Raw genomic sequence first — 13,145 nt, forward strand, 5'->3', positions numbered from 1 at the left:
AACCGATCTGGATAAATATGTTAGAAGCAGGATTACAGCAGCAATAACATTTTATTACAGGAAGGTCAAAGGTCAGAGCAGGTATTAATGCTTAGCTGCAGGAACAAACCCCAGAAGCCGAGCATGTTATTAAAGAGTAAATCTGCTCTGGATCATGTGGGGCGAAAACTGCTGCATGAGCTGAAACAGTGTTCGACACTGAGCACAAGAAACAACAATAAGTCACTGTCCAACTTTAACACAGTGATTTATTCATTTTGTTGTATTAATTACAAAATTAGATTTTAAAAGTATGTAGCACCAACAATTCAGTTAAATGTTCTCAACATTAACTTGTCAGGTTAAATATGATGTTTTTTTCTAACTGCATGACTCTACTCAGCAGCTCATTCTCACTTTCTCCTCTTATAAGAAGTGTGATGTATTTCTACATTTCTGTGGATTTCAGTCTGTGAATATTTAAATCTGACTAGAAAACATCTACTGGAGAATGTAGAACCTGTACGTTCTGTGGTATCTACGGCGCTGAGAAGCGGCACACTGCAGTAAGACTTCGTCTGCTTTAAAGTGAAGAATAGCTGAAAACCCGCTGAATCTGAATCTGAATCTGAAAATGACCCGTGACTCCTTCTCTGTTTGGAGTTATGCTCAGATGCACAACATGCATCACGGTTTAAAGCTGTAGAAACCGTTTTCTCTGCCTTCTCACATCGAGTATTGATCTGCTCTTTGAAAAATCAGCTGTGATCCAATCTGGTTTTCAGGGTCAACTTCAAACTGACCCTTAACATGATCATCACTAGTGTCTGTAAACATCCAAAACCAAACCTGTTGGTTGGTCAGACGTGTGCTCTGTTGCACCTGTCACCACACCAACAGTCTTGGAGTCATAGAGTCCTGACGTACTTCAGCATCACTGCACTAATGATGACACGACTTCTGCTTTCTTCACCTTTTTCCCTTTAATAACTTTTCATTTAAAAAGCTGCTGGTCTGGGTCGGTCTGCACGAAGCACATCTCCTCCACGGTGGAACCTGATCCTGCGGTCCAGCAGCTGTTTTTGCAGGTGTAAACCAGGACTGTCCCGAACTCCAGCTCCACCTCCGTGCTGCTGTCCTTCCTCTGTAGCAGATTTACCAGAGCAGGCATCAGCTGCAGCTCAAAAGTCCTGGATCCTCCACAGGAGCCACATGCTGAAACCACTTGAGTCATGTTGGACGGCGGCTCGGAGATGAAGAGCGGTTCTCCGCCATGGCAGTAGCGCAGGATCTGCTGTGGACAGAGAGAGATCTTCTTCATGAATCTGGAGAAGATGGCATCTCCATGTTTGGCTCTGGTCTTCTCGTACTTCTCCCCACTGCCGCCCCTCTCGCTGCCATCGAGCTCCCCCACTGCCACCCCTTCTCTCCTCTCGTACTCCCTCAGCAGCTCCTGAGCGTGCTCCAGGTCGTCCCCCTCTCCAAACAGATCTGACTCCTCCACCACACTGATGAAGAAAGCGCGGAAGACTGGAACATCATCGAGGGATTCTCTCAAAGTGAGGTCTTGAAGTCTGCTGCTGACATCCATCTCACCTGCTGCAGGAGCTCCTTTGAAAAGATTCGAGCAGACTTTAACTTACATTTCAAATGTTCTCAGAACCACCATAATGCTCAACCTTACCTTCTGCCTCAGGTGCGGCAGCCCCCTCCTGCACCTGGCTTTCCTGCTTCACACCTCCGCCCCATCCCTCATCTCCCTCCTCCATCCCCCAGTCATCGGCGGTGTCACACCAGTCAGTGGCCGACAGAGGAACCTCCTGGGCCGGGGCAGGCTTGCTGGCTGTGGACGCTGCTGCCACCTCCGTCTCCAAACACTGAGAGCGGAGCGCCCTCCAGCTCTCTGAGCGGCCGCTGCAGTCGGCACCTGGGCACGCGAACAGGTGGAGGTTCCTGTGATAGGGAGAGGCCTCGAGGGGGCAGTACACCTGCACCACATGGGCTAACGGAGCTCCGCAGCGACCACAGCGGGGGGGCTGCCGGGAGAGGAGCGGCAACCAGTCCGGGTGACCCCCAACTTTGTTGGTCAGATATGAAGACTGGTATTTCTTTGGGTCGAGGTCTCCATCACACAGACCGATCAGGGTTACCTCCCGAGTGGGTGAAGCCATCTCACATGGTGGAGACACCGACCGGAAGTCAGCCCGAGCGTCTGCGGTCCGACACCAAAATATGACCGTCGCCGGATGAAGTTGTAAACATGAAGCTACACTGCAGGAATATGTCTGGGAAGGTAAAATATTTTAATTTATAAATAGATTTAATACATTGAACATGGATTAAACAATATAAAGTTGTCGTTTATTGTTACTGTTACTTAATCTTTATTATAATCTTCAATATTCAGATAAAACGATTGGCTTTTGTTTTGAAATGATTTCAGGAAATAGTCCTTTTATTCTGGAAAACGGCGGCCGGAAGTTTTGTGTGTGACTCCTGCTTGCAGGTGTTTGATATGAACGAAGCTAAAAATGAATCTTATTGTTTAACCAGACGCGCTCAAATGTAAAAGATGACAGTAGCATTGGGGGGAAATCGATGCATTAAGTTACGAGTCTACCCGCTTGGCTTCGAACTGGACCAACGACAATGAACGACGGTTTATCGGAGCTAGGCTAGCTGGCTGGACAGCTAGCTAGGTGTTGTAACGTTAGCGTTGGATGGATAAAGTTACTGTTGGCTAAACAACCTCAGAGGAAGAGGAAGAGGAAGATGAAGATGAAGGAGACCGTCAGACATGAGCGCTAACCATCTCCTGTATCCGACGAGCGGGTGTTTAAGAACCGAGCAGCATCAGTATGTGACCGTTAACTGTTATGTAACAGGGTAAATCTCCGTCAGTGTTGATCCCTCCATCACTCCACCACCATCATGCCCTTCGTGTTCCTGGAGCGGTTCCCCTGGCCCAGCTTGCAGACGTACACCGCGCTGAGTGCTGCCCTGCTGATCGGGACTGTCCTGACTCTGTGTTCCTCCGACTCCCAGTTTCAGTCCAGCCCAGAGGAGGTCCACAACTCCCGGATCGGTCGTTATATCAGGGACGGTGGAGAGTACATGGGCGCAGGTTATGGAGACGTGGCTGCAAACGTGCTGCTGCACCTGCTGACCGACAGTGTTTTTGTCTGGGTGAGTGTTAAAATGGATTTAAACCTGCAGTTCTTAGTCTGTTTAACAGTGGCTACGATGGAAAGTGACCAAATTAAGCCCCAAAGGGCCCAGGACAAAATAATAACTGGGCCCCTGATGAGCCCCTGATGAGCCCCATTCCACGTTAAGTATTTTCTCTGACAGTAAAAAAAACAATAAATACTCTTAAATTAGATATTTAAGAATAAATAATAATCTTAGTACTCAGACAGTTTGTAAATGATCTCAGATCTAAAGTGGTTTCAGGATAATATTCAGAGCTCTTTGCTTTTCGTTCATTGAGTTATTTATTGTTGTAAGTTTTCTGTCCGTCTGAACTTATTAACTCTTCACAATGTGAAACATGTTCATGCAGTGCTTTCAGAAATACTGTTTGTCTGGAACGTCAACTTTATGGTTGGTCACTGAAGATGTTGTGTTGTTGTGACGGTGTGAATCATGGGACCTTTATAATGAGGTGTGTGCCTCTCCTAACAATATCCAGTCAGTTACATCTCAGTGATGATGAAAGTAAACAGGACGCATCTATCTACAATTTGGAGCCACGGCACAGGTTCAAAATACTACAGATATCTTTATTCGATTCCTGCTCATTTTTATTATTTAACATATTATCTTATGTCTTTTCACTAACTGGGAATATGCCCGAGTCATCGGGAAAGAATAAATCCACTGATTAATAACCTGGTCATTCAGTATATTCAGGTAGTCAGCTGACCTCATTCTTAGGACTCATAACGTTGCTGAACCTAGACCTGACCAACTGCAGCAGCCCCAGATCATAGCACTGCCCCCACAGACTTGTACAGTAGACACTAGTCATGCATCACTTCACCCTCCTCTCTTCTTACTCTGATGCTCCCATCACTCTGGAACAGGGTCAGTCTGGACTCATCAGACCACATGACCTCCTTCAGTAATTATCCAATATTACCTATTTACTTAGTTAAATCAAGGTGGTGACTTTTGTTTTTTGGATTGGCGGTGTATTATTCTCATATACATATTATTGTGTGTGTGTGTGTGTGTGTGTGTGTGTGTGTGTGTGTGTGTGTGTGTGTGTGTGTGTACAGATGATGGTAAACACAGTCTGCTGCATCTTGCTGCTGATCGGTAAACTCATCCAGTGTGTCGTGTTCGGGCCGCTCCGTGTCAGTGAAAAACAGGTCAGTGTTTCTGTTTGACTTGTTTGTGTTGTATTAACATTACATTCAGGTTCAGCTTCACCCCACATGTTGTTTTTTCTGCAGCACTTAAAAGACAAGTTCTGGAACTTCATCTTCTACAAGTTCATCTTCGTGTTTGGCGTCTTGAACGTTCAGACGGTGGAGGAGGTGGTGATGTGGTGGCTCTGGTTCGCCATCCCTGTGTTTCTGCACCTTCTGGTTCAGCTCTGCAAGGACCGATTTGAATATGTAATGTTTACTACCAAATTATACTCACCTTAGATTTGAAGTATCCAACGTCCAACATAACATTTTTCTCCCACTGACATTGACAGATCTTATTTTCTAACAGTTTTCTCACTTGCTTTAAACTCTCGAGATGAAAAGTTCAGCTTGTTTTTAATATATGAAAGTTAATTTATTTTATGTTTAATCTGCTCCCTCACAGTTACAGATATCAGAGCTGATGTTCGTCCAGAAATCAAGAATATAAGAAAATATTCTGTGCTGTTATTTCTTATTTATATAAAAACAACAGCTGCCATTCAAGCATCATGTGAATCACTCACAGAAAATATGAGCAGACTTAATTACTTGTCTTTATTAACAATCCCAGCCACAGACGTTTGCTCATTTCAAGCTGGATTCGGCTGTAAAAACAGTAGTTAGAGGAGACACTCTGCCTTTAGTTAAAGTCTCTCTGGTGTCTCATAAATGCTGGATCGTTCATTACAAACCCAACTATCAGTTACTTTAGAAATAAAAACACCTTAGTCATGCTGTAACCTTTGGTGGAAAATAGAAAGTTTGTCCTGGGGGAGGTGCCAGAGGAGAAGGTCACGTAGAGGTCAGGCTCTGTACATCAAAATGTTCTCATTAGATTTATTTGTCTCTAGTGTATGAGTGGAAATGTTGATCTGATGGTGGAGTCAGAGAGAGTTTAATGTTAATCACTGAGTCTAGTTGAGGACCGAATAACTTGGCTACGACTACTTTTAATCTGTAACGTGTTCTCTGGTCCAGCTGTCCTTCTCTCCGGCCACTCCTCTGTCCTGCCATGCACGGGTGCTACTGCTGCTGGTGGTCCTGCTGTTGTGCTGTGGTGGTCTGGCTACGCTTTGCAGCCGGCTGGCTCGCAGCCAAGGCCGTCACACTGCCGCGTTCATGGCTGCAGAGGTTAGGAAACCATTCTGACATTCTGTAAATGTTCCTTAACTTTGAATTTCCCCAGTGATGTGATCGGATGATGCTGAGAAAGCTTCACTTCATTGCTGTGAAGTTCATGCCCAATGAATCACCACATAACTGCTTCAGATCAGTAACATGAGATGGATAAAAACATGAACCTTCTGGACTTTTAATGCATAAACTCAGAAATCTTGTGTTCCACTCTTGAATTAGATGTTTTCCAAACCACCAGATGTCACTGTGCTGTAGACTAAAAAAAACCCAAATCTCCAAATCAGCATTCGAACAGAAAGTTCACCCAAATCTTCACCAGGCTCCATTCACCCCTCAGTAGAATTCTTTTATTCTCCATATTTACAATGAAAGTTCCTGTTCAAACAGAAGACGACTTTGTTTCTTAATTTTCTCATGAATCCTTAATTCTTACATTTCCAGGCTGCATTAAACGATCTCATTTGGATCTCAGACACCCGCACGGGGCCTAATTTACTTTCTGTGCCTGTTAATGAAGTTGTCATGAACTGGATGCTCCCTCTGTCTTTCAGTGTATGTTGGTGACAGTGCGGACCACACACGTCATGTTTCAGTAGGTGAAATACACCATAGATTCACGTTTCCTGTTTGTAGATGAGACAAATGGTTTCATCTGACCATCTTGATGTTGGGTGTGTTTGTGCAGGTACTCCATCCACCTGTGGGACATGAACCATGAAGGCAGCTGGGAGAATAAATCCTCTTACGTTTACTACACCGACCTGCTGATGGAGCTGCTGTCACTGGGCCTCGACCTGCTGCACCACATCCACATGCTAGTGAGCTCCATTTATTTTACTGTCAGCTTCAGAGTTTTTTCACCCATTTCAATTATTAGTTTTTATTTTTGTTTAATTTGTTATTTGAGAGGAACATTTTATTTCAATCTTAAATTGAAAGGTCACAGTGAAAGTGTTACATTTAAGGAGGATTTAAAGGTCGACATCAGATAATATAATCTTATAGACGACGCCTGATTCAGTCAGAAATGGGAGAATGTCATTGAAAAAACCAAGGGAAGTGGTTCAGTGATAAGATGTTTGTATCTGTCTTAAAAAGTTTGAGCAGTAAAGTATGTGAAGCACAGGACAAACTGATTAAAAATCACTGCACATTATGTAACGTAAATGGACAAAAAGCTTCTGTACATTTTTTGCACCGTAGTAAATAGAACATAGCTTTTAAATTATTTCTTAAAACAAGTTGTGATCTTCTTCTCAGTCTTCGTCAACATTAAATGTCACTACACATACTCTGATTCATGTAACAAGACTTAGTTAGAAAACTGCGAATTCAAATTTAAGACTTTTATGGAGTTGTTAACATGACAATGACAAATATCTTTGTTCCTTTTTCTCAGCTCTTCACTAACAGCTGGTTGTCCATGGCGAGTCTGGTCATCTTTATGCAACTGAGGTTCCTCGTTGAGGAGATCCAGAAGAGAATCCGCCGCCACCACAACTACCTGAGAGTCCTCCGCAACATGGAGACCCGGTCAGTTATTGTGGATGCATCACATTTTAGGAAATCCTCAGTGTCCTCAGTGCCACTATTCTGAAATGTGAAATAAAAACATCAGTTACTTTCTTGATTAGCAGATTTACTAAAAATTACCAGTTTACACTGAGCTCTGAAATTGTGATGGACATTTTTCACTGCTCATCAAATAATTAAAAGAGGAGTTGATCAAGTGATGATACTTCATGTTGCATGTATCAGGAATACAGATACATATTAGTGAAGCAGCTGAGCTGATACAGAAACTGTCTGAGTAAAGAAATAAAGATTCTCCAACAAGCTCATGTTGTGTTTTTAGGTTTTCTGTGGCGTCTGCAGATGAAGTTGCAGCCAACGATGACGACTGCGCAATCTGCTGGGATGCAATGAGTTCAGCTCGGAAACTGCCCTGCGGCCATCTCTTCCACAGGTCAGTGAGTGTTCCATAACTGACTGTTGACATGCACTGCAGTAACCAGGTTTGTGATCAGCTTCTTACACGTTCACATGTGACCTGCTTAAGCCTGAATAATTCAGTTTGTTAAATTTACAGTTTGTGCTGTGAAACGGTTTTCCCAGGTTATGTAGATTTTACTGATCTGCTGCTGCTTGTTCCCTGATTACCTGAGTAACCAGGTTACTTCAGTGCATGTACACAGTGACTGTGTCTGCTGGTTTCTTAGTTTCTTAATAAAAACAGCTGGTGCAAACACAGACTGAACCAAAACTAGGACCTAAAAGAGGCTAAAGAGCTTTGTTAGCAGTAGAGTTGGTTATTCTCGGTGTGTTCATCACTCTGACAGACGCACGTCACTAGAATCAGTTTCAATAGAAAAATATGGATTCATTTGGTGTTGAGTTTTACTTTAAGTTCTCGCAGCAGGACCGACAGAAACAGTTGAAGACATTAAATGCTAACTCTGCTGAAATGTATTTATTCATTAATATTTTGCTAAATAAGCTAACCTTTATAATAAAATAAAAAATAACACGGCTGTGTGGCTGACTGCTTCCTTCATGTGCTGTGGGAAATGCAGTAATTACAATTAGAGCGTACATTAGTTAGTTAACAGAGCTAAATGCTACTGGGAAACATAATGATGAGCTAAATGAATGAATAAATAAACACCGCTGTGAAAGATAATGATGAGTTTAAATAATGGTATAATAGCTGCCATAAGGGAATCGCTACAGTAACGACTAAATGAGGAGATCCAGCCTAATAACAGGGAAATGAGATTTGTGTTTCATTCTGTTGTGACATTTACTGAGTGTATCGTGCTGTGTCCTCAGCTCATGTCTGCGCTCCTGGCTCGAGCAGGACACGTCTTGTCCAACATGTCGATTGTCGCTGAACATCGGAGACGGAGAATATCGCGTGGAGAGAGACGCCAGGGAGGCTAACCCCGACAACCTGGCGGTCGGTCTCGGAGCCGACGCTCGTCTACGCCTCAACCAGCTCAACCACTTCTTCCACTTTGATGGTGAGACAAACCTATTCCTCTCTGACGCCTCTAGTCGCCTTCTGTTCCGTTTATATTGGGACTTTCTGAAATATATCATCATGTTTATCGCTGCTAGCTGCTGCCACACTTTGCTCTGCAGAAGATAGATTCTCTCATATTATGGCTGAATTACTGTTGACTGAGTTCAGCTTCAGAGGAAGATGCTAAATCACATGATAACACCCAGAGGAAGGTTTAGACATTAATCCTGTCACTTTAAACATTTTGTTACGATTCTCGTTTTTTTGTTAAGTTGACTTTAGTCTCTTTTTGTCTTGAGAATGAGTTGTTACCTACGGAGGCTTCAGATCTCTTCACACTTTGCTGCAGTGATTGAAAATAAAAGTGTCATTTTTGTAGTGTAGAGAGAGATTATCTGACCTTTGACCTTGTGTTGCAGGTTCTCGTATTGCCAGCTGGCTGCCCAGTTTCTCAGTTGAAGTTATGGCCACAGCCAACTTTATGGGCATCCCAGCAAGCAGCCCATCTCAAATCAACACCATGGTCAGTTCAGAGGAGGCGTCCACATAAATGGAACTGTTCCCATTTACTGAGGGATAAACACGAGTGTTTCTGTGTCTCAGGCTCAGCAGGTCCACGAGATGTTCCCTCAGGTACCCCTACAGCTGATACTGCTGGATCTGGAGATCACGCAATCACTGGAGGTCACCACAGACAATATCCTGGAGGGACGAATCCAGACTGCAGCCCCACCACTGGTCAGTCTACAGACTCCTACAGAAACCAGCAGGGACATTTGAATGTTTATTGTTGGTTTTACACAACATCTCAGTTTAGAACTGAAATCTCCCTTAGTGGGCAAAAAAAGAATAATCTGATAAACGCTCACTCAGTATTTTCTACTGATTCCCCCTGAAAACATTTAAAGGTGCATTAGCACTTAACGAATGCCGTGTAAGTAGTAGATAAAGGGTCAACGTAGAACTAATCAGTACTACAGTATCTGTTCATGATGAATTAGATTCTAATGATATTTCACATCACAAATACAGATTATTCAGTTTAACAACCTTTACATTTACATTTAGTCATTTATCAGACACTTTTATCCAAAGCGACTTACAAGTGAGGAACAAGGCAAGCAAACAAAATGTAAGTCAAGAAGAAACAACATCAAAGCAAAGTGCTGTTAAAGAAGTGTTTCTGTTTCAAAAGGTGTTTCTGTTTCCTTTAACAAACTAAAATCTTTCAACTTGGTTAAATAGAAGAAGCTATTTGTGCCATCGCTGCCCATTAAAGTCTGATTCAAAGTGTACGTCACTAAAACTGACATTTAGCTAAACGACAAGGTTAAATATGGCATAATTAGACTTATTAGAAGGTTAACAAATGGGTTCCGTCATTAAAAATATAAAGATCTGTCCAATCTTCAAATCAGAAAGGCTTTAAGTAAACAGGTTGATCTAACACAGATCAGAGTTTAATACCTGATCGGTTCCACAGCCTGAGCTGAATCAGATGTTCACGTCTGAGAAGACAGAAACAGCACAAAGTCAAATCCTCTTCAAAACAGTTGCTAATTCATTTTCTGTCTGAATTTGTTTCCCTCTCTTCAGGCTGTGGAGCATCCCGTCATACGGGTGACTCCACCCGAGGATGAGGATGGAGCCAGCAGCGAGTCAGAGCAGGAGGAAGATGAGACGGTAGACGAGGAAGAAGAAGAAGAGAACGTGGAGGAGATAGACGAGGACGTTGAGGTTCGGTTTTGTGCGACAGCAGCAGAGCGACAGAAGCTGCTGCTGCAGAGGAAGGAGGAGCTGCTGCAGCGAGCACGCAGGTAGGGGGGTAAAAACGAATTCACTGACTGAATACACCTACAGACATGACTTCAAATGTAATGATGGAACTATAGATAAATCTGCTGAAGCCCACATTTCACTGAAACACGAACCCCCCTCAAAAGTCAAAGACTAATTATTATTATTCCAACTGTAGATGATATTTTAACACTTTAGTATCCTGTGTACTAAAACTCAGGTACTGAACAGTTATGTAGTTTAAACTTACAGCTGTGTTCACATCTTTAGTCCCAAAGATTAATGATATTTCACATCCTCACTTTTATTTCTGTCTATAATATTAAACACTGCTTTACGTCTGCTGGTGGCGTTTTTAAATCTCATTTTTTAGCCATTTACTTTTTCTTTTCGTCTATGCAACCATTTCCATGTTCTTTTATTTTTAACATTACATTGTAAAAGTAAAGTGCATTTTGAAATCAGATGTTATACATTCACACTGCTGTTATCAGAGAAACCAAATGAAGTCAAGTTTCATTTGGAGGAAAATTGAAGGTTAGAGACCAGCTTGTGAATTAGTGCTGTAGAAACAGCAGGGAGGGGAATTAAGGATCCTCTCCTCTCTCTGCCTCTTGATCCTTTGGAGTAAAAAAAGACAAAAGTTTGTTTACCTCTGAACTCTGCTCTCCTCTGCAGGGACTATCTAACCAGGAAGATCAGGTCCAGCACAGGAAACCCCGACTCCTCCGACTCTGTGACCCTGCATTGAGAAGAACATAGGAAGCTGAGTTCTCTACTCTGTGGCTGTTTTCACACCACAGTAATTAACACTACTGATTCTTCTGCTCTGTGGTTTTTCTCCACTGCTCATTTAATAACGTCCAGGAAAAAGAAGAAAGCCGCATACTGACTGAGCAAGGCAGCAACTGAAGACAGGAAGCTGTAGAGGAGTCAGGTGAAAAATGTAGAAGTTAGAGGTTGAAAATTCAGCAGCTGGATCTGTAGCTTCGTGTAGCATCAGTTCAACATCCTGTGACTGAATCCACAGTGGATCACAGGGAAACTGTAGCAGCTGACAGAGACCAAACATCCAATAATGATTTATAGTTATTGTCTGATTCATTCTAATAAATTCACTGTTCGGATCTTTTAGACGGGGTTCGTTCTGTTGTGGATCAACATTTAGTTACATATTAAAGCAGTGTTGTAGTCGTGGCAGCGAGGTAACGAGTTAGCTCTGTTGTACAGCTAAGACAGCAATAATAAATTCTGTTTAATGGTTTTAAAGACCTGGTTTCTGTTCAGTGTTTCTCTTTGATCAAAACCCAGAAAGTGTAAAATTTACGCCTCAGTGTTCGTTTCTACTTTTCCTGTACAACAGTTATTTGTCTTCTTCTATTCTAAACTGCTGACACGCGTCTGCATGAAGAGTCGGTCTGCTTTAATGTTTTTAAATTATCTGTTGATTTCCAGTGCAGTTTGACCGTTGGCATCTTCAGACACTCTTAGTTTGTTCCCCCTCATCTGAATTCTGTTCCCGTTTACATGCTGTACTAACACTTTTACATTTGGCACTTGAAACTGAAAACCACTGAGCTCCAGTTTGTTTGGAGAAATAATAGTATTTATATAAAAGACTTTTTGTAAATGCTTTGAAACTGTTTGACTTTCAGAGTCTGTGAAAATAAATTAAACAGCCCCAGACGTCTTCTGTATGTTTTATTCTCTGTTGATACGTTGGAAACTATTTTCATCTCAAACTGACCACGAACAGCGAGTTAGCGAGTAGAGAGTGTGTTGTTCTAAATGCATCACTTAAAATCATGTTCAATAGAAACCTGAGATAATAATCTATCAAACGTACCCATTTATAGTTTGGTTATGTTTCAGGATCAGTACAACCTTCAGTTTCAGAATTTAGCTTTTTGTTTGTTTGTACTGTTAAGACAACATTTTTAAAATCATACACACAATATCTTATTACATTTAAAGTTAAAACTCTGATATTAGATCATTACCAACTATCTTAAACTAAGTCTTCATGTACCTACTGTAGCAGCGCTTAAATAAAATAAACAGCTAACACTGAGTCTTTCTGAGGAAATTCAGCCTCTGTTTAATTAGCTGCAGCACTGACGACGGTCTGAGAGGTGACCCAGCTTGAAACTGATGCTTAACAACACAAACACTAAAGACGAGCTGCTGTTTCTAAAATTTAAGATCTTTACTAGCCGGAGAGTGTGTGTGTGGGGAGGGTCTTACCTTCACTGTCTCCCTGGAATAACGGCGTCCCATTTGCTGCACGGTTCGTCCCAGTGAGGAGCTGTGGAGGGAAAAACTTCATGTAAATACACGTAGAGCTGATTTCCATCTTTGTGACACAGTAATCATAGATCTTATATCCACACTGTTTATAGATGAGTGAATACTGCAGTACTACACATTCAAATCAGCTCCACCGTTCCTGCTGCAGCAGCAGTGATGTTTACTCTTTAGTGCATCAATCTTTTACTGAAGTAAAGTTTCCAGTTCAGGACTACAGAGTATTACAGCACTGCTGTAATGAAGCTTCTACTAAGTAGAAAAGTATATTACTGGATTCTAATTGTTGATGCATCATCAATCAACTGTCATGACCACAGTGTAGAAATACTAGAAGTAAAAATCCTGCAATCACAATGTTACTTAAGTAAAAGTACAAAAGTAAATTTAAAATACGTTTTGTGCAGAATGGCTCATTTAACATGAATATGATGATATTTATATTATAATTATTGATGCATTAAATGTGACTTTAGTAAATTACATAA

General features: G+C 42.0%; 2 protein-coding genes across 2 annotated transcripts; one reads left to right on the forward strand and one right to left on the reverse strand.

Annotated features, from left to right (window-relative positions):
- Nucleotides 1–32: 32 nt before the first annotated feature.
- On the reverse strand, nt 33–2,286 carry pdcd2l (programmed cell death 2-like). The gene is made up of 2 exons (XM_026364699.1): nt 1,664–2,286; nt 33–1,590 (listed from the first exon to the last, which is right to left on the reverse strand). Exons 1-2 carry the CDS (start codon nt 2,148–2,150, stop codon nt 974–976), a joined length of 1,104 nt encoding a protein of 367 aa, XP_026220484.1. The 5' UTR covers nt 2,151–2,286; the 3' UTR covers nt 33–973.
- Nucleotides 2,287–2,365: 79 nt separating this feature from the next.
- Nucleotides 2,366–12,037, forward strand: amfra (autocrine motility factor receptor a). The gene is made up of 13 exons (XM_026364694.1): nt 2,366–3,165; nt 4,260–4,352; nt 4,437–4,601; nt 5,376–5,528; nt 6,086–6,126; nt 6,220–6,352; nt 6,934–7,067; nt 7,390–7,500; nt 8,364–8,554; nt 8,976–9,079; nt 9,160–9,294; nt 10,153–10,373; nt 11,032–12,037. Exons 1-13 carry the CDS (start codon nt 2,911–2,913, stop codon nt 11,102–11,104), a joined length of 1,809 nt encoding a protein of 602 aa, XP_026220479.1. The 5' UTR covers nt 2,366–2,910; the 3' UTR covers nt 11,105–12,037.
- The last annotated feature ends 1,108 nt before the right edge of the window (nt 12,038–13,145 follow it).

The sequence above is a fragment of the Anabas testudineus genome, chromosome 6, assembly GCF_900324465.2.
Source record: "Anabas testudineus chromosome 6, fAnaTes1.2, whole genome shotgun sequence".
Classification (NCBI taxonomy): Eukaryota; Metazoa; Chordata; class Actinopteri; order Anabantiformes; family Anabantidae; genus Anabas; species Anabas testudineus.